Below are 21,757 nucleotides of genomic sequence, written 5' to 3' on the forward strand. Positions count from 1 at the left end.
TTTTTGGCCAAGGCAGGAATTTATTAGAAACCTGAGGGAAGAGAAGAAGGACGTGTGGGTCTGTTGTTGAACCAGCACTTTCGGACTGCTGGAAGTTTGCTGAGGTGGTTGGTTGGTGTACGGCCCCATTGGGAGAGTGCTGCAGGAATTCAGCATCCCAGTGTCAGTCATTTGGTTTTGCTTGTGCCACTACTGCTAGTGGCCCTCCTTGGGGTCAGCTGGAGGGATGGCGCTCCCGCAGAGGCAAGTCCATGTCAGGGTCTGTCATATTCTTGAACGTGCAGCCTGGGGCAGACGCTCTCTGATTATAGTAACTTATAGCTAATATTTACAGTTCTGCAGAGGTATGATTTACCCTGAACTTTACTTTCACCTCATTATTTGCAATATGTGATGTTATTTTTCATCAGTAGTATACCGCCATAACTATGCTCTACAAAATTTCCAAGTGTATGAATACAACTCTTACTGATGGGGATGGCAGACCCCTAATATCCTCTCTACAGTGGCCCCTGGAAGAGTTTCAAGGAGCTGATGGCTCCTTGACAGCTGACTGGATTTGCACATGCAACGTGCATCGCACTGTGCCAGGGCTGCACATTCACCTCAGTGCGGCTAGCAAGTAAATTCTAGTTGAACCTAATGGCTTTGGTTATTTGCCATTGGCTACCATTACTTCACACACACACTGTGCCCCCCTCCTTCACAAAAACAAGAAAGCACAAAAAAATTCAGCCCAAGATGTCTGGGTGGCAAATTATTGGACTAACAACAGAGCTTCAGACTCTGAGAAGAGGTAGGATTCAAGTGCAGATTTGTTTTTTGTTGTTCACTTAATTTTTAGAATAGATTCAGGCTAAGCTTGAGTATAAATATTCCTCAAATGAGAAGAACTCAGATCTGCATCTTGAGATCTTCACAAGAAAAGTCCTAAGTGATCAAGGGCCCCATCCCATATTCTAAACTGACTGAGCTGCTCAGACTTGCAGAGGTATTTAGTAGGCTGGTGGAATTTGCAAAGAACTCCAACCACCCAACTATCTTAGACCTCTGTTTTCTTCAACAAGAAAATTGAAAATTCTTGAAAATTCTGCTTGGCTCCTACAACCACTTAAAAACTCGTCTTCAAAAGCTACAGTTGTCTATCAGCAAATTTAGACATATGACTGAGTTGCAATAATTTAATGAGCTAGCATGCATCAATGCAACTGTGGCAACTGTGTCTCAAGCCACTGCAAATAGGAAATAAAAAGCATTAGCTTTAAACACCAGTAGAAAAGATTTAGGCTCACTGCATTTCTTCTCACCTCTGCTGAGAGCTATGAGCGTGCACACTGTTAGTTATCATGGACCAGCTGATGCTTGGCAGCACAATTTAGTTAAATGTATGAACTCTGCAAAGTACCTAAATCAGTTTGCCTTCTTTCAAGTTTCACATGGGAGACCTTTAGGAATTTGAGCATAGGCACTCAGGGTTTTTTTTGTTTTTAACCACAAATGATTTACACCCTGAGTATCTTTCTCCACAGATTGCACGGTAAAAAAATATGAGGACAAGGGGTCTCCCTGACTGACAGAGGAGCAGCAACTAAATAATCTACCATTATTAGGCCAGTAGAGACCATCTTCAATAGGACAATACAGACTACAGGTCAAAGACTACCTGATAACTCTTAGCGAGTGTAATGAATTTGGACTACAGTAGAGCCCATTTGGAGTAGACTGCAAACCTATGAAATTACTGAAAACCCAAGAAGAGGCAATGCTAGAAAATGCTATTAAAAGGAGCTTCTGCACTGGGAAAAGAGGCACCTCCACAGAAGGCTGGTGAAGACAATACAGAAAGTCGCATCCTCCAGGAAGGTCAAAACTTACATGTATTTTCAGGAAGGATGGAGAAACGGAGAGAAGGATTTGTATGTGGATGGTTGTTTTGTAAGTGTAAATCACTTGTTTGAGGAAAGTCTGGATGGTGTGAATGACTCCATGAAGACTAAATCACTTCTTTGGCTGTCAGAAGGCCTCCAAAGGAGCAGTCACATGGGGGGACTCTCCACAGGGTATGTGTTGGCTAGTGAGCGATGGCAAGAAAGCACACAGATGTTGCTGAGGCCAAGCAAGTTTAGAAGTGTGGGAGATTCAATACGGGAGTTGAGTCAGGGCTGGTACCTAAATTGTTTGGGCATGCTACAACTTCCTGCCTTTTGGCTAAAATAAGCTTACTTAGAAAGTAACTATGTCTCTGTAGCAAGGAAACATCATTTCCCCCTAACACACACGTGTACTTTTTTTTTAAGTCAACTCAGATGGTTGAACGTCGTACAATCTGAAGGTAAAGGGATTTAGCTGTGGAGAGAGCTGGGACTGAGAGGCTTTAAGGCAATGTGGTACCAAACAACCTAGCTAAAGTGGGAAGGTGGTGCATGGGTCCAGCAATGTGGCAGGGCTCCTGAAAGCTGGCATTTCTACATCCAACCGTTTTCTCAGCTGTACTACTGGGCAAGACTAAACTATGTAATTAGCTGGGAATTAGGGCAAACTGTACTTTCAAAAGGAGAGGCATGGCTACAACTTTCTTCCAGCAGTTAATGCTTCTAGAGGGATTTTTATAGTTATGCACAAGGTAGTGATAAGGTGTAGAATACCTAGCTGGCTCTCAAAATGTGCCCCATAAGCACTGCCCTACATGTGCAAGAGGCAGCAGTTTCATACTCCAGCTAATAACAGCCATGTATTGTACAGTCCTGAGGTTGGCAGAGCTAGAATAAAGCCTTGGGGGCTGCCTGCCCACCCAGTCTCCTGGCTGCTGCTTGGCTGCCAGGGTTGACACTAGGCACAGGAAGAAAGAGGCAGCTGCGCAGCCCTGGAGAGGGCAGGGGAGAGGAGACAGAGCAGTTGGGGTTTGAGGAGTAGGAAGAAATCTCTCACATAAACAGCAATTGCTGGCTTTAAACCCCTCTGATAGCAGCAAACTTGTCTCCTCGCTCTAGTTTTAACCCCTCTTTTCAGGTGGCAGAAGCACCCAAGCTTCAGCCACTCCTCCTTGGCATGGTAAAACTCAATCTCTTTTCTCTGGCTGAAAAGCTGTTTACTGCCCACATTTACAGCACTGCTTCGGTAATGTTACGAAAACGGGGATGCAGTAATACTGTCATTAAGAATCCCTTGTGACAGTCAAATAGACAGTGTGTGAGTGGAAGCATGTATTATAGATTCTTCATTTCAAATATATTTGTAAGTCTATAGGCACAGCCTTCCAAACATACACCTAAAGGAAAACTGGCATATAAATACTTCCTAATGGCTACATGATAGTAGTACATATATCCCTTAGAATTGCAATAGCATCTCAGAATGATCTATAAATTAAACATTATGGACCTTAGGTTCTTAGTATTTTGACACTTGTCCAGCCATTATGAATGACTTCTCTAGTATCATTTGGCCAAGGTAGACACAAGATGGTAGTCTTGATGTTGCACTAGTGAGAGGTCTTACATCTGTGCTCCCTTAGACTAAATAATGCTGTTAAGAGTATAGGCATACATATGCTAAAGACCTTTTTTGTTCAGAATATAACATTCCCCTGCACTGCAGTATTTCCTAAAACACACACTGCATCTGAGACCCCTGTTGTTTAAGTGAGGCCCATGGTGCAGAAGCAGAGCTGGCTCTCTTCATGTATCAACTACCAAAATCCTCTCTTAACCACAGAAATGTTTTGCGAGACCCACCCACATCTTGCACTGAAGATCATTATATAAAATGCATTTGGTCTGGCTGATGACTGACTTGGAAACTAACATGGCTTCACAGAGGAAGAGATCATGCCAAAGTAACGTTGTCATACTCTCTCTGACATCAGCTGAGGCCTTACCCCTTGCTGAGTAGGTTAGCCTAAAATTTCTCCAGCATGATATCATTTGACTTAAATGGTTCTGTGATTTCTACCAGCTGAAGAGTTCTCCCAAGCTTGGGCCCCTTTATTTTACAAGGTAATTTGTGCTTCAGCTGCATTTATTCACAGTGAAGCAAACAACAGCTATTCACAACTGAGCCTGATGAACAGAACTTCTCTAGAAGTTCTCTGGTACTCATTTCCATAAGCACACCTGAAGTGTGGTTAGGATAGCTAACACAGTGATGCTCACAGTATCGAAATGATGAACTGGTAAAATTCAGCTGGCCATAGTTGCTGCGAGAAGATGGTCCTGATCTCCCTTCCATTTTATCCTCCCTTCCTCCTGCTGCTTACTTTGTGCTGGTTCTGTTGTTAGGTTTCTCCGTGAGCTGACTTAAATCACTTAAACAAAAGAAAACAAACTCTGCAAAAAACACCAGCTGGCTTTCTGCTATTTGAGAGCTGAATCTGCTTGCACGAAGATCCAGTGAATGCTAAAGCCAGCACAAAGAAGGTGGCAAGACTACACTAGCAGAGCAGGCAAGGACGGGGAGGAAAGAGGGAGAGGCCCAGAAGGTCCTGCGGACCTTCAGCCTACAGTCTCTGATCATCCCCCTTGCCAGAGAAGGTCAGTAAGTCTCTGAGAAGACAACACTACTTTGGGGCATCTGGATTTGTTTAAACTGTAGCCAGAACCAAGGAGTCACAGAGGTTAATGGCTGTTCACTTGTACAGAAAACAAAAAGATTGGGAGAGAACTCCCGAGTCCTGACTTGGTTTAGGCTTGCCGTGGAGATGAAGTTTAATTGCATTTTAACCACATCCTATACTGTGCAACAGGCACTACTTTCTGGACAAGCCAAATGGACCTTTGGGCTATCTAACTGGTACATGAAGCTCATCAGGCTGGCTGATACTGTTATTTGTTTCAGGAATATGGTGAGAACTACTCAGCTAACTTGCTCTCATCACACAAATGGAGAGGGAGATAAAATAAAGCTGGTGCAAAGGAGACAGAAGACATACGGCTGGACCTCATCAAATCAGCTCCTGTATTCTTGCTGAAAGCCTCTTCTGTGGCAAAAAAAATATTAGGAAAACAATAGACAGCACACTAAGAAAGAAAGACATGCTACAGCAGGATTACTGCTGTGTTGAGACACAATCCAGCCTCAATATCTATCTAATTCCATGACACACTTATTTTAGCAGACAACACTACAAAAAAAAAAGTAACCAAGTCTCATAATTAAGGGGTTAAATGGCTCTGAGGACTAGGGGAGCACTGATCCTGAGATGGAGCCGTCCTGCTCATCCCTACATGGTAATCCATGTCCAGGTTATTGAGGGAAAAGAGTTTTCTTTCCGTGAATGTTGGCTGCTGTTGGAAGCAGGATGGTAAGCCTGTACAGTAAAGCCAATGTTTCTATGTGGAGAAACCTCTTGACAGACAACTGTTTGTTCAGCTCAGTAAATTCAAGCTGGGGCTGAGGAAAGAGGTTGCCAGATCGCACAATACAACAGTTGTATGTTGCTTCTGTCTTGTACCCAAACGCCAAGTGGGAGATCAAGCAGAAGGAAAGCAGAAACCTGAGACTGTCATCCTGCAAACAGTTGTGCTGTGAGGTTGTAAAAGTAACACAGCAAGACGAGGCCAAGCTCTGTCTTTGGCAATAAAAACTCGTAAGGGGAAGGAGGATCCAAAAGGTTCATATCCCTCATGTGGTTGTAGAAAAGAGCACTCAAATCACAAAGAATATGTAATGGATGGGCCAGAGACAGCTTGATAGATGAAGAATTTGCAAGCTAAAGTCTTAAAGCTAAAGTATTAAAAAATGTGATTTTTTTTCCCCTGCCCTGTTCTCCTGTTCCATCCCCCCATCTCCACCAAACAGACAGGTATTTCCAGTATTAGCGTCAAGTGTTGTTCTTTTCCTGCTCCACCACAATGCTAGAGAACGCTTTTCCATTTATGTTGCTAAAGAAACCTGCCTCTGATCCTCCTGTGGCTATTCCTCACCTTTATTACTCATGAAGGGCAATGACTAGGAAAAGGGTAAGAAATTCGGCTTCTGTTCACATGCACATCCTACAAACACCTCACAACCACTCTTGACATCAGAAAACCCGCCAAACACTTTAATGAGGAGAATTAAAAATTAAGGACGAAGCTTTATCTTCCGACTTCTACTTTAGAGAAGCAAGGAAAAACAGGAATGACTTAACTACAGTAAAGTCATTCCCAACAAGAGTAATAATTTTTCACCTCAAAATGTGAGAATGTCCAGTATCTTCTGTCACAAGCTCAGGTCACCCTCAGGTTTAGTCTTCTGAGGTATCATCAGAGCTGTTTTGGTTTTTTTCAACAGCAGAAAATCGTTTGTACGAGACTGCTGCCCAAGAACCTCACTTTTGTGCTCCATCAGAAAGCCCAAAGCACTCTCGGAGTTGTGAGTGTGGCTGGAGGACATGGCTCCTGGTGTGTTCCCAGGAAGCCCCTCCTGAAGGAACTTCTTCATAAGCTATAAACTAGCCACTTTTGATAGGCCCCTTGCAGAAAACTGAAATGTGACCTCTCCTTCTTGGAGCTAAATCTCCACATGAAGACATAGCCAAACTCTAACTCTCTTCCTTCCCTTCCCTCAACAGAGATGGAAAACAGTATATTGCTGAGACCTTCTTTATATCTGGAGTCTTACCAGTTTAAAGGTGTGCACTTGAATTAACATAAACTGATGCAAACTTTTGTATGCCACTTCTGATTAGTATTAAAACTGGACTTAAATAGGCCTATCTCTGAAGAGAGTGAAGTATAGTGTCAACACTACAGTGTATTTTCCTGGTTTAACTAGAACAGTTCAAAGTGATGCAAGTTTGCTTTGTAGAAAAAAAATCTGAATTACCAACACAACTCTAGACTGAAGAAAGTGTGCAATACACAGGGAAAATAAGGGGCATGTTTTCATTAAAAGGCTAGTTTCTTAAAAATGTGTTTAACATCCTGCTGACCCCAATGGAGGCTGAGGGTACTCTGAACCCACTTATCACATCTGTCTAGCCATGGCATGTAGATGCTGCAGTACAGTAATGAGAAGGATGAAATCTAAATGACTGAGCTTTCCTATGGCTTGGTCAGTCCTGGCTTCTGAGTGGACTAGAACAAGCCCTGACTGCAATTTCTGCTCCTGTAACTGTGCAGTAAGAATGGAGGCAGCTGTAAAGCAAGACACTTCACAGAAAATCTGCAACCACCTATCCAAGCTATTGCCATTCAGCTATTGCTTGAATGTCATTAGTTAAATTGGCAGGGAAGGCACACTTTCATGCTGAAATTAATTGTTAATGCCATGTTAAGATGACTCTCAAGGTTCTAATGAAAACTTCTCCTATGAATACGAACTCTATGAGCTTGACTCTCATCCATACTTCAGTCTCTTTATAGTAGTCTGGCTTTCCACAAGGGGCTCGAAATAGATGTGGCATATACTGCAAATGTAAAAGTGTACACAGCTGAAAGGGCGAGTGATTAAACAAGGCCAGTGACATTATCATTGTCATATCCAAATGGGAGCAACAGGCCATGCCTACACCAAGGTTTTCAGGTTCTTTCAAGGCTCCAATCTATGTGAGCTGCTGCCCTATGGGGAGGAGGGTCAGCTGCCTGGAAAGCAGGCACTGAACCCCCACCACTTACAACTTAGTATGCTAAGTGAACCACTGTTTTGGTTTTCTGTAGTTTGCCAGGCTGTAACTTGTAACTGTTCAGCTGCTGAGACTGTCTTGTCACAGTTGCCCCCAAAGTCTGTGCTTCACAAAAGCCCACCAGTCAGTACTATGCTGTCAAACCCTGCTGGGATCACGCCTCATGACAGTGCTGAAGATAGCCTTGGCAGTCTCAGGCATGTATACCAGTAGGCTCCCATGGTATTAGCAATGATATGTGCAGTCTTAAAAAAACAGAATACCTCTAAGGAAGCATATGACAAAAGCTAAGTCTCTACAGCTTGGTTTCTCAGCACTTGTCCTCTGCAAAGGAGGATACAGCAATTGTTTTCAGTTTAGATAAGAATTCACCACAGTGAAGCTTGTGATGCAACTTTGGAAGGGGGAATAGTAATGAATGAAACAGCGATGCACATCACTGGATGGATAGTAAGCTTGAGTGCTGGTGCACACAGGGAACCTGACTGGCGTAGGCTTTTCCCAGTATCAAGTGCCACAGCAGGTCTGTGTGGACATGCCTGTCCACATAAGTGACTTTCTTGTAGGAGGAGGTTTCTGCTTACAAAGCAGTATTGTCATTCTGGAGTAAAGTCACTTACGAACCACCAAATGACTGTATGAGGGAATTAGGTTCAAGTCTTTACTACTAACACCCATTGTGTTCACTGCCTTACACATGTAGACAATTCATAACCAAAAAAAAAAAAAAAGACCAGACTGATTTGGGTTCAAGAATTCGAGTTATTGTCCCAGCAGTACATGGGCACAGTTGGGCATGTTCTGCTTTTGCTTGGAGGACGTGACTGCAACATCGACACAGAAGTGGCTGTATCACAGAAACATTACAACCAGCTTTAAATGCTGCAACAGACAAAATCAGCAGCAGATAGCTCAGTGTAAGTTATGTACCCGGCCTCTCGAGTTTATGGCTAGCTCGGGTTGCTGTCATGATGTCTAGTGAAGAAAAAAAATAGGGAAATACCAGGCTGACCAGTAGTGCAGGGTATTGGTTGTTCCAATTTTCAATTGGATAACACATTTTTCTAACAAATTGGAACCTGTATATGTGAGGCATTATAGCACAACAAAAGGTGTTACTAGTCACTAGAATCTGGAAGTAAATTTAACCTACAATTCTGAGTGGGGGACTGGTCAGATGGTGTCTACTGATGCAGTGTACTGCGTGACTTTATTTTCTATGCAGTATAGCTCTCTCTTTCCAACATCTCTCACCAACAACTCTTGAAAACACCTTTCACCTTTGCGTGCCCTTCCTTTCTTTATATTTACCTTGTCTGTTTGGACAGTAAACTCTTTGGGGCAGGGACTGTAGCACAATAGAACCTATAGATACTACTGTATTGCAAACACTAAAAATTAAATGGAACAGGAAGCTGCGTCCCTTCTGTGAGGGCTAACGGTATCACCTGCTGCAAAACTTTTAACTCCTAAGTTGTGCTTAGTTGTTGGTTTTCACACCCTTTACTACACAGGCATAACTGTTCTTTGCCTCCTTTCCCACCCTCCCTCCCTACCACCCAGCATATGGCATTGCATGCTAACTGTGCCTGTACAGCTATTTTGTACAGAAAGGAAAATAAACTAATGTGGTGTAACTGCGTTTGCACAAAGGATTTTGCTGGTGTATCAAAAAAAAAAAAAGATCATCCTACAACTTGACACAGTCGTTAATGTCACATCGACACATCTGGAGCAAATGCAGGCACTGGGGCTCTGGTCCTAGTAGATAAGTTGAGAACACACTGATGACCAAGGTGCCGTGTTTTGAAGTGTGGTGACTTGTGATGTTTAAGCTCTAAATGTCTAGTGTTATGAATCTAATAGCTCGATCAGCTGAGTTTGTTTTCCTTATCCTCCTTTAAAAGAAGCTTTCCAGCTCAACTCCAAGGCAAAAAAATAAATATTAGTTGATTAGCAGGTTTTTTTAAGCACTATGGTTGTGAAAGATTCACTCAACTAGCCCCTCCTGTCGTTTCCCCTCCCACGCAAGTTTATGAGAAGTGATTAAGTTTTTCAAACAAAGGGGGAGGAGAATCCCTGATCCTGTTCCCCCTCCAACCTCTCTCCCCACACAAAACAACCAAACTACTATCCTTACAGAGCTTTGGGGTGGAAGACCGCCCCATGCTCAGACCTAGCACATAGCCTACACCCATCAGAAGTGCTGTTTTGTAGATTTTAGTAGAATGTGAGTCATTCATAGCTGATGCACTCTTAACAGAGGACTGCATTTTCAGTTTCGCCCGTCAGACTGTTTTTATTGAGAAGTTGCTTACACATGTCTTGCTACAAATCTGCGGGGTTCATGCTACACCCCTGTACTCTCTGGATGTGTCACACACCGAGGGGCTGAGGCAAGTCAGAAGCAAAGCTGGAGGTAGATCTCTTTCACGACTTTGGCAGGGTAAGAATCTTGCCTGTCCTCATTCCAACAGCAGTCAATAGTTTTATGGGCCAAACCAATACAGCGGTAGACAATGTGCCTCTGAACAGTTTAAACATTACCTGGCTTTTCCTCAGACTCCTGAAGGGGAAGAAACAAATCTGGCAGCTCATAAAGTCAGATACAACCCAGTTGCTAAGGTAACCCAGCTGATAAGAACAGCATACCAATAGACAACAACAGGCACAGGACTTTAGATTTCCCCCCCACCAAATGCAGAGCAGAATCAAGACCAATAGGTAGGGTGGGGCTCTGCAGAGGAATAGCAATGCTCATCCTTCTAAGCTGCTTGTACGAATGGGATAGGTCTGCCTCAGACACGCACAGAATGAACCCGGAGCTTAATGGGTTTTATTGGGTCCCAACTCCAACAGGACAGGGAGCCCTTGTGGGGGAGTCCAGATGCACCTACCACTGTTCTACGGCACTCTGCCTTTCACATCCACGCAGTCATTTGGTTAGTATCTGTACTGGGCAATGCTCGAGTAACGGGGTAGTTATATCTGTATCCCAAAGTTTCAGGGCCAGCGTTTGCCGTGGATTAGTGAACAAGCCTTTCAGTCCCAGAGAGCTAGTATAGACAGACACTGGGAGCTGGAAATCCCAGAAACCTGCTCAGCAATGTATTTCCCCACACAAGAAACATCCAGAATTGTATTAGTGAGTTTTAAGTGACTGAATCAAAAGTGAGGTAAATACCAGCATGTCATTAGATTAATTTGGATGTTTCTAAGCCAACCTCTATGTGATAAAAGTTAGGATGAAACCAACCCTGTTGTAGTCGGATAATCCCGTAATTGCCTCTTGCAGGGATTCCTGTGTCCTCCTTTAAGCCACTGACAGGTTTCTGGTGAGATCTAATATGTCAGTTCCCATTTTCCTGTATGCTAACAAGCTGAGGTGGACATGGATATCTGAAAAAAAGGACATTTTTGACACCTAAATAAAGTTTTGTGGTGAAAACCTGCCCTGGTTGAAGTCAACAGCAGAGCTCCCAAGGAAAGCTGTGGGGGCAGAACTTCAGGATGGCTGCAGGGAGGGTTTCTGGTGGCTGTGGTTCCACCAGGGCTGCAGTGCATGCCTCAGCCATGATGCGCTACGAATGTCTGCCAACGCAATAACCCCTGCCTCTCCTTGTACCTTGGGGAAGTACCTTTTATGAGATATCAAAGTCCTAAAACGTTTGATAACAAAACCCTCCCAGTCAGAGGTGTATGGGGAGTGGAATTTCCATTCTGCAGAAGAGCTAATTTCAGGCACCGCTCTTGACTGAAACTGCAATTGTGTTAAAAAAAAAAGAAAAAAATAGAAAAAAAAGTATATTTTTTTCCCCCACAGAGTGAAATCCTTGGCGACTATTTGGGGGGAACCAAGATGGACCATTTAAAAAATTCAGAGCTAAAAGTAAGCCAGATAGACTGCCTGCTTGCTAGAGTCCAAGTTAGGAGCTGACTACTAATGAACACTGTTGCTACTTTGAATTAGCAGTTCCAGTGGGGAAAATTGTCCGTTACACCGCTCTGCTAAACTCCCCTTCTGAGGTATTTTTAATATTTTTAAGTGCTGTTGTAGCTAGATGACTATTGATGCCTGAGTTAGTTAGCTTAACCCTTGCCTGGTGTATTTACAGGGGATGCAAGTCTGCTTTTGGATCATCCCAACACAGTGACCTCTAGTTCTGACAAAGTTACGGAAAAGACTCGTGCATATTGTGTTGAGAAGATAGCTAAACATAATTTTTAAAATCAGCTCTAGCCATTGATGAATAATATATGGGACCTTAATGAGTAACACAAAGATACTTTATGCCTCTTGCTTTGCTAGAAAAGTGTAAAATGGCCTTAGAGGAAAAGAGAATAAGACCTTCAACTTGAAATTCTTTGCTGGGAAAGTGCTTTACCAGTAAAATTAATATTTTGAGAAACGATATTACATAAAAAGGTAGGAAAGATTAGTCAGCCGGTGAGTAGAGGTCATTATTTTGTCTGACAGGAAGTCCAGAGCTCTATTGATCGACCTGCTGAAAACAGAGTATTTGTGGATAGCAGCAAGCAAAAACATTGTTTTCTTTCTCAGCACCAAGTAATTGCATGCTGCATTTAAAAACAGACTCTATCTACAAGTGAACAGGTTTATGAGGCTGTGACGTGTCTTAAGTCCAGGAAAAATTCTTTTTACAATTTAAAATATGTGAACTGGGAATAGAACATGTTTTGGAGCTCAGCCCAATGTTTTAGTCAGCAGCCCACAGGGCTTCCCTGGTAGCTGCTCCTCATTGCTATCTCCCCTGAAAATGACCTGCATGAAAATGGTTAAGCCAGTAGAAAGTCAAGGCTCTCTTCTCACCAGTGTAAACAGATAAGTACTTAGCTCTGGCACTGGACTATCGGTAAATCTTTTCATTACCCAACCCATCAGTCTTCCTCATCCATAAAATGGAAATAATGCCAGTGATTTTTAAAAAGCTCTTTTTAACAATACATCTGTATTGATGTATATTTGCCAAGTGTTACAAATTTCATGGTCTCTCTCAAATCGAAGTGGCGAGCCATGGTTGGTCGGAAGCCTCCATGTTAACTATAGCAGTGTCAGTGAAGATAAGGACACTCAGGTGGAAAATAGATTTATGCTGACATAAAGAAGAAATGATCTTAAAATGAAATCACTTAATGGCACAATCACTTAATTGAAGGCTGTGAGATGGGGGGAAGCAGGTAGAAAGGCATGTACTTTCTTTCTAGGGGGCCTAAGTATGCTGCCATTGAATGCAACAACACCGATGAAGTTGACTTCAGGTATGAAACATGGGCTGTCTACATTTTTGGTAGTAATCTGGGTTTTGTCACCTTTAAATTGGCTGTGAGCCCTTTATAGGGTCCAGCTACATACAGTTCAGGAGTCATTACAACCCAACCAGAATAGCACTAGCTTGTGCCTGTAGAGCAAGTGAGGCTTGTTGGCGTTTACAATTAAAGGACATGGGGTACTGATGGAAGTACACTGGCAAATTTATCAGTAAAAATCTAAGATGCTAGCAACCATCATCTGAATTGAATGCTTGAGTACATCTCAGGTCTTTTTGGCATGAAATACCTCAGCAGCTCTTTAAGACATGCCACCCATACTGGTGGGTCTAAGCAAAGCCACGAGACTGCAAGTGAAAGCAGCTAAGCATGCAAATATAGCCTGTGTATAACACTTTAAACTGCTACACATACTTGCCAAGCAACTATGTTAGGCCCAAATATCCATGGGCTTGGGCCCTGTTGCCCTGCAAACAACACAGGGATGGAAAGGACATGGGAGTGAGTACTAGTTACAGGGCTGGTGTCACTGGACCCAGTGCACAACGTGCAGACCCAATTATGTAAGAAAATTCCTGGGTTTAAATTAAAAAATTACACCACCACCGGCTCCCCATATTTTTTCTTATATTCTTTTCAGTCTAAGCTTCATTCTTAGAGAACGTTTCCTTCTGAAAAATAAAAATTAACAACCCCCCTGATCTTCTAATAGTACTTTATGGAAAGGAAATCTCCAGTGATGCAACCAGTAGGGTATCTTCTCTGCCATAACATTAAGTATATTTCTTAACTTGCTGAGAATAGTGTGGGTAATAAAAATCAAAAGGAGAGAGACAAATGTCAGCCAGGCAAAAATGTCAAAAGATTAATTTCTGTAACCCATCTCTATTACGTGAAAGAATCATGGCCCTTGTTGTGCTTGATGTTTGACCAGATGGTGAGATATGTACCTTTTGAATTTAAAGTGGTAAGTCTTAAGAAAATAGAAAATCTTCCTCATGAAAGCTGAGGCAGCACCACGTCTGTAACAAATTTAAGGCACGTAAGGACAAAAAAGAACAAGGTGTTTTAAAATGTACCTCTGTGGACATGTGTAATACCCCACAGGAGTTGGGTATCACGTTAGCTTGCTGCTGACATAAATGCATGGAATGTTTTTGGGTGCGGTGCATATTTACATCTCTCAAAAGAAATTGGTTACTGGGGCATTCAGCATATTTCTGAAGTGGCTGGATTCCCCTTCCCCCTCTCCCTATCTATTTACAGTTCCCTTTCAAGTACAAAAAACATTTTCTGTAACCTCAGCTTCCTGATTCAGCTGTTGTGATGTCAGTTATTTACGATAACAAAAGTGAGACAATGCCTGTGGTTTGCGCGGGACAAAGGCAACCTTGTTTCTGTAAAAAGGGACAATCCTAGTGTAAGAAGCACAGGAAAGCCTACGAGGTAGGACTCCGAGGTGATATTTCATTAGTCCCGCCATCTCCATAATAGTGGGCTTGACACTGCATTATCTCAAAGGCCACTGACAGAGGGTTTTTTCCTTTCCATAGGACTGGACACTAATGTGAATGAAACTCTTGGAAAACTGCCTCTTTGCAGGACAAGGCTTTGGAGATAGGTATCTTGAGAAACAAATGGATTGCTAGTGGGTAGACAGGCAGTGAGTGTCAGGACACAAATGTTTCAATACCAATTACGCATTCTGTGGTCACAAGCAAGTCACTCTGCAGCTTTGCTTACCTGCCATGAAACTGGTTTAATCATATTTAACTGTCTAAACCACAGATGTGGTGAAACTTGCAGAATGCCAGTAAACTCTTGAGGTCACAGAGTAGCAAAAGGAAACGAGACGCTCTTAATACACAGCATGGTTAGTTATGAATGAAGAGCGTCAACTTTGGTGTAGCCTAGAGAATGTCACTTACCTGCTATTCTTCCAATTGGCATTGCATGGTCCTCAGGAGGGGATACAGACACCATGATGTGGTTCATATAAGCTAACTCTTCTCGGTGGGACAGGTTGATTGGCTTTACCTCCCTGTGCAGCCCATCCTCAGACAACCTTGGTGGTTTGAAATCGGAGTGCCTGGGGTTCAGTATCAAAGGATGCATGATAGGGCTGGGCATCAGCTGGATGACCCTGGTGTTCTCCTGGCGAGGGCTGGAGGGCTTCTGGAGCACCTCAGAAGGAGGCGGGCAGTGGTTGTTTTCTATCGGGGACACTGAGAGAGGATAGGGCTCCTGGTGGTTGTTCTCTTGCTGATGCCTTGTTGCCGGCACCCTGTCGGCTGGGGACAGGCGACGGATAGTGTTGTCCATAGGGGACTTCAGTGGCCGCTGATCGGGATCTGGTGATGGACGGTGGTTGTTGGTGATGGGTGATCTAGAACGATGCAACAGTTCAATGGTTGGGGGGTTGTGGTGGACTGTTTCTGTGGATGGTCTTGAAGGTCTCTGGACAAAGCTATCTGTGGAGAAGAAAACAAAAAAATTCAGATTGTCTATATTGTGATCAAGCTGTAGGATCTAACTGTCAAACTGCTAGCTGGGCTTACTGGGTGCTGCTGTCAGCTTGGAAATGTTTGTATTTGTGTGACCTACAGATGCCCAGAAAAACGCCATATAAATGCAGATAGTTATTACTACACAGAATGAAATCAGTACTGTGAAAACAATCTCCCTCCACCACCATGTAACAGTAGTTCCTGGGGAAACGTGTTAAGAGAAATCCCATTTTGAGAAGCTGACTGGAAGACACATGAAGAAAGTAAGATCTGATTCAGCTGTACTGTGTTTCTGTGCAAATGCTTTGAAACTTATCTCCTGCCATTCATGTCTCTACATGTGGTTCCTGTTATTGTACCATGATAAGCACTGTAAGGTAGAGGGCAGAGATAAAAAGGGAAAATGTCTCCAAGAAAATATCGGGTAGTAAGTTTTAGATGGTAGAAGCTTGGGTCAAGGTAGAGAATATCTTAGTCTGAAATACGGACCGGGTTATCTAAAAAAAACCCCACGGGTATGAAGCTTTTTGTGAAACACTAGCTAAATTTTATCCCTGCCTTGATTTTAAGAGCTTGTAACATCTTCATAAGGATATTTTCACCTTAGTCTGTGCTGTCTACTGATGGGTTGTCCCATATAAGCACTTACATTTCTTCAGCAGGAGGACTTCTAGCATCACTTTTGCATGAGCATACTTCCCCAGCTGTGATTCTTAACAGCAGGGGGGAGATAAATCACAGCTCTAGGTCTTTACATACTAACAATCCTCTCACAAAATGAAATGCTTGACATAAACAGTGTAAACTTTCAGCTTAGCTAAGGCCATCAATTTTGACTTGGGAAATTACTGACAAAGAGGAAAATACCACCAGAGTGCAGTGACTAACAGGTTTTCATCTGAAAAACAGAGATCAAATTTCAGTGCTGTTTGTTGAAAGCCCTGGATGATAAGAGAAGGAAACTGCTGGGTACATGTCAACAACTGAAACAAGTAGCTGCCTATTTGTGGCTGCCCGTTTGTTCACTCCATTTGCTCTGATACTCTTTAACGATTCTCTTGCTCTCTTGTCAAGGCAGTGACACTCATTGAAGACCCTGTTGAGGTGAAGACCCAGGGGCTCTCGCTGCCCTGGAACCCAGGCAGGCATCAGGAGAGGAACTGGCACTTGCCCAGGGAAAGGCCAGAACAGGAAAAGCTCTAGTCCTGAGAAAATGTAGTGCCAGGCAGTGACATAGCACCAACCCTTTTGCCTACTCAATGGGCTGTTCATCTATACAAGGATGCTAAAGTCTACAGGAAAACCTGAAATTTTAGGCAGAAACTACATGGCTCCAGAACACTTATTTCACACACTTGTGGTCCCAGATAAGAAAAATGCATTTATAGAGCTATTTAAGGTACTCACAATGAAACAGCTGGAGAACATTAAACTCCAGAGCTATATATTGTTCTTGTTTAAACCCAAACAGCCTTAAATACAATGTGGCCAGCTAATGTGAGATAGCCCAAATGATGTGAAGATCAAAGAAGAATTAATTTACAACTGTACCTACCTCTGTGGCTGTCTTTTCTTAAAGTCTCATTTCTTTGCCACAATAGAAAGAAAACCAACGCCCCAATTTTACTCAGCGTCCTATCTTCTACAGAACATCCACCCCCATCACTGTACATTCAAATGCACTGTGCTCATTCTTGGCCTGTAAATATAGACCAGAATATTGTATTGTTTGTCCTACTTATTTAAAGTGCCTTGGCTGTGGGGAGCAGCTGTCTTGAAAGCAGAAAGGAATGCCTTGCTGTGCTTTCCACCAAGCTCTCTGCAAACATTAGTTGGCTCTGACAAGCTCCAAACAGAAGCAGACCTATCTGTCTTCTCCCAAACCATGGTGATCCTAAACCAGGACCGGGTGGACAGAAGGTAGGGACCAAGGAACTCTTTAAAAAGCAGCAAGAGGAAAAACCACAAATGGATACACACTAGTGTTCACTTTCTTCCAAGATCTTTCTCTTTAAATACTTAACTAAAGAATCCCCTCATGGCTGAAGTTGCTGTTTACCAGAAAACAGTTCAAACTCAGCTCCAAGCAGTTGCACTGCCACGAATGACCCTGAACAGAATATAATCCTCATCACATTCATTCCTTGGCACATCTGATTACTATAAGTTTAGCACATATGGTATATCATTTCCTGCAGGAATAGATTCACTCATCAGCTTGGCTCTTCATTCTGAGTGCCCAACACTCTTTTCTTGAAGGGAAAGCTATGAAAGGGAATTCAGCTCCCAGGAAAATTGCTGACCTATCTGATCCATACAGAGATGAGTGGGGCTGCACTCACTCTGGGAGTGAGCAATTGCTGGCGTGACAATCCCAAAGATTGGCACTCTTTGCTTACCCATAAAAGAAGTGCAGGGAATGACAGTGTAAGCTTCCTGTATGGCATCCCATCAAATGACTCAGTGCTGAGTCAGAAGGACCACTGGAGATGTAGGTAATTCACTCTCCGTTGCTCATCCCTCTACAGGGACTGAGACCAATGCTCACAGGGCAGATTCCAAGCCAATGCCAATGCATCTTGGAGATATCCTGAACTACTGTCAACTTATTTCAAACAGTCAAACCCACTTTGCTTAAGCTAGTAAAAAGCCACTGGATGTAAATGTTGGTCTCATCTGATTCTGGATTAACTAACTTAAAATGAAAGCATTTAGAAGCAGGATATAGATAGATATAATCTATTAGGAAATGGGCAAAAGAGCCAGTAGAAGAAAATAGAAAAAGATCACTCGAGTAAGAAGGGATTCTAAAAAAGATCCATTACTTATGAACTTTAACCACTCAAAATTGTGCCAAAGTAACACTTGACCCCTCTGTTACAGTTTGTGAGTTAGGCAGGGTTAAGTTCTGCTTCTCACATTCATTCTCCTTTTTTACTAAGCTGCATTCTGCTGAGGGAAAATGGTAAACTTAATTGTGCTAGTTTCTCCCAAGTGACAGGAAGAAGAAAGAAGGAATGTCAAAATACATAAATAAATAAATTCACCTGCCTATAAATTCTTGGCATAAAAATTTTCTGATTGCTCAGTGTTGTGGCAGACAAGCTGTAGTTTCTTTCTCTTGTTTTTGCTATCAGAGCAAAACAAGAACTAATTTTCGTCATTATAAAGGAAAGTTTTAAGTAATAGCACAGAGTTCTCTAAGTAAATACAGTGGTACTATCAGCAGCCAGAGTATTGTGAGGAAGAAATCAAGAGTTGTTTCTTAATCACCCTGTGCTCTGACAGAAGTTGGACTAGATTGCAAAGGACTTATGTTTTAAGTGACGCACATGAAAGCCCAACTCAACATCCCTGTGAAATCCTCTCTAGAGTGAAAGTTGCTCTGTATCTTTAATGTAGGGGTGTCTGAGAGGGCAGCTAGTATTTCTGTTTGAAATTTAGAAAGGGAACACTTGTGGGTGAATGCCAAGCTTCAGGAAAAAATGGGAGATTTTTATAATGGTCTCTGGAAAGTGCCTATCTTAATACACTAGGTAACCGTCTCTTGCACAACTCTGCCAACCCAACCTCATCCTGACCTGTAGCACCCTCTTCTAATCTGAAATATTTACCCAGCTGTGTGGAAACACTTTGGAGTGTCCTTATCCCACCTGCTGCTGTCCTGCTCTTGGCTTAGTCTCAGATTTTTGCTGGTGCCATTTTTTCTGACTTGCTCAGGCTGGCCATGGGCAACTTGTACAGGTCTGACAGCACCCCTGAATCTTCTCTTGTGATCCCACGTTGAATCTTGAAATAATTTGTGCATCTTTTCTCCAGTTAGCAGAGACTAGGGCAGTATCCTAACTCACTTCTGTTCTCTTCTCCTGTTTCCTTAAAAAAGGAGTAACTCTACTTTTTCCTAGATTTTTTTTTTTTTAAACTGAAAAAGTGAATTCTGCCTGATGCTTTCATGGAAACGACCTTTTAAAAGGCTTAGGCTTTATATTTTTCTGTTATTGGAGAACACCAAGAAGTACTTTAGTGTGTATATTTTTAAAGAAAATAAAACCTCAATTTTCCATTGAAGGAAGCACACTTCCATTTTCATCTGTACTAATAATGAGTAGAAGCCCGAATCTGCAATTCCACAAACATATCTATTCTTTCTTCACCACCTCTGACAGGCATGGTATGTGTGGACACTACTAGAAGGCTAACTAATAACCTAAGCAAGTAATTCTACTCGTAAAAATGAGAAAAAACCTGCAGAAAAAACCTTCTCTCAATGTCAATTGCACAATCAGCTCAAAAGCTGAGCAACAAGATGGGCTCAGTGCTAGGAACTCTGGCATGATGCGATGACAGATTGTCAGTCGAAGTGACTTTGAGCTAGATGTTCCTCTCTGAGGCTGCCTTCTCCCTTGCTCTGCAAACAATTGCATCTAGTTGCATCTCCAGGATACTAAAAGTCCATGAAGCATCTTTGTCTACCCAATTGGGAGTGAGGAAAAATTAATCAATGGGGTCAATAAAACTTTCTGGTATTTTTTTAATCTGCATCTGGCATAGCTTTTAAGCAGGCTTTGGAAACAGGACGAAATAATAGAAGATAAATGGAGAATGGACAGTTGACTCCCTAGACCAGTTGATCTAAAGCTATAGAGACAAAGGGAGGAGAGTAGCTTCACTTAACTTTGGAGCAAGAGAATGACATAATTCCTCACAGCCTTACCCTACTCGCCTCTACAATGGCAGCTCCCATAAGAATGAGACAGAGTTACCTTCATCATGATTCTGGTGTAATATGACCTCTGGCTGAGCATGGATAGAGTTCCCAGGGTGGAAGAAAGGTGTGAAGAGCATACGAGCTTTCCTTTGCTTCAGGATATGCTGAAGGAGTTCATACAAAACATCACCTGAAAGACAAACAGCAGGAAAAAGGAAATGAAAACCTACGTACTGCTGAGAAGACTCATTTAGCCATCTGATGCATGAATTCATGGCTCCTGGGTGCTATTTTCAGACCCAAAAATTCTTGCAGTAAAATCCTACATTTCACTGTTTTCCAAGGTTCTTCCCTGAAAGGAAAAAAAGAAAAAAAAAAGCTGCACATCACACCTCTGTGTGTGACTGTGGAAAAACGGGAGAATGACAAGACATGGCTTTTATTACCCCAATACAGAGTTTTTTTCAGGCTACATGACTGCCCATCCAAGAGCTCCAAACCTTTACAAGCAGTAGTTAGTTCAGTGTCCCACCTTCTCTCATCACAGCCTCAGTTTTTTAGAAAGACACCTTAGGACACAGAATTCTTAAATGCAGAGCCCATGATTTATGCAGTGAGTTGCTGGGAGTAAAGATGGTGCTCTTCTTTAATTACTGAACAATTTAGGCTTTATGGGGGGAGGAGACAGAAGATGCTGTGAAGCCTCTCCGTGCAACACCAGTGTCTCAAGGCCAGAGGCAGTGTGCTACTAAGATACTCCATTCTAGGAAATCCACAGGAGGAAGAACTCTCACTTTGAGAAGTTACTCTGAGATGGACTCAAAGACTTGAAAAGAATTGAGAGATTTAACTATCCTGAACACCCTTGCCATGCTGACAACTCCTGGAGACACTCGAGTGCTATAGGTGCCTTAGGAACTTCTGTACGTCACTCTAGGTGTCACGGGTTGGACTCCTGAAAAGCCCAAATGGGATCCCAAAGCTAGTTATTTCTACCTACTACAATCTGTATGGAGCTCACTGCAACAGGCAATATTAGACCATGGATATGACGCAGACTAAGGAACAAAAAGCAGCGGACTTGGTGCTCTGTATGGGCGAATATAGTCTATCAGTTGCTATTGTATCACTCATCCACAGAAATGTCTGCAGCGAATGGCACTGCACCAAGCTGACATGTTCTTGTGTGAACTGATCCAGGTGCTTGTTTCTTTTTGGGGTGCAGGCAGGCTGTTCCTTGCTTCCCCCCCATTTCGTGGCACCAGAATTGTTATATCGTTCCTCAGTGGAACATACCACCGCAATATCTAGGAGACCAATGGACTAACTACTTATTTTGTGTCTTTTTATAGATTACATCTTGTACTGATGCCTTTCCTCCAACAACACCTACATGAAACACCTAGGTACTTACACATTTTGTCTGATCTAACGTTGCACATTACAAAGTGAAAATATACAACACAGGGTAGGAAGTCTCTGGACTTTTAATTCTGCTTGCTCTCTTCTGTTTGTCACTGCTCATATTACAGAGGAACAGGTTGCAGCAATAACACATTATCTGAAAAGGAACTTGGTCAAGTTTCACTTAGGAAACCTTGGATTTTCTGGGAGAGTTTTCTCAAGTGTGTGGGGTTTTTTTAGTAGTTG

The 21,757-nt window shown here is 42.6% G+C and overlaps 1 protein-coding gene across 2 annotated transcripts in view; it reads right to left on the reverse strand.

The window, feature by feature from the left end:
- The window catches only part of ETV6 (ETS variant transcription factor 6), a 138,810-nt gene that overhangs the window by 9,554 nt on the left and 107,499 nt on the right, over nucleotides 1-21,757 (reverse strand). Inside the window, exons 4-6 of one of the 2 annotated variants that reach the window (XM_050914521.1) lie at nucleotides 20,163-20,297; nucleotides 14,821-15,363; nucleotides 10,833-11,002 (exon numbers count right to left, since the gene is read on the reverse strand). In XM_050914521.1, the coding sequence (XP_050770478.1) occupies nucleotides 10,917-11,002; nucleotides 14,821-15,363; nucleotides 20,163-20,297 (764 nt within the window). In that variant the 3' untranslated portion in view covers nucleotides 10,833-10,916. Of the gene's footprint in view, nucleotides 1-10,832; nucleotides 11,003-14,820; nucleotides 15,364-20,162; nucleotides 20,298-21,757 lie in introns of those variants that run through there. The other variant, XM_050914514.1, reaches the window with a different exon arrangement.

This window comes from Gymnogyps californianus, chromosome 1, assembly GCF_018139145.2.
Source record: "Gymnogyps californianus isolate 813 chromosome 1, ASM1813914v2, whole genome shotgun sequence".
NCBI lineage: Eukaryota > Metazoa > Chordata > Aves > Accipitriformes > Cathartidae > Gymnogyps > Gymnogyps californianus.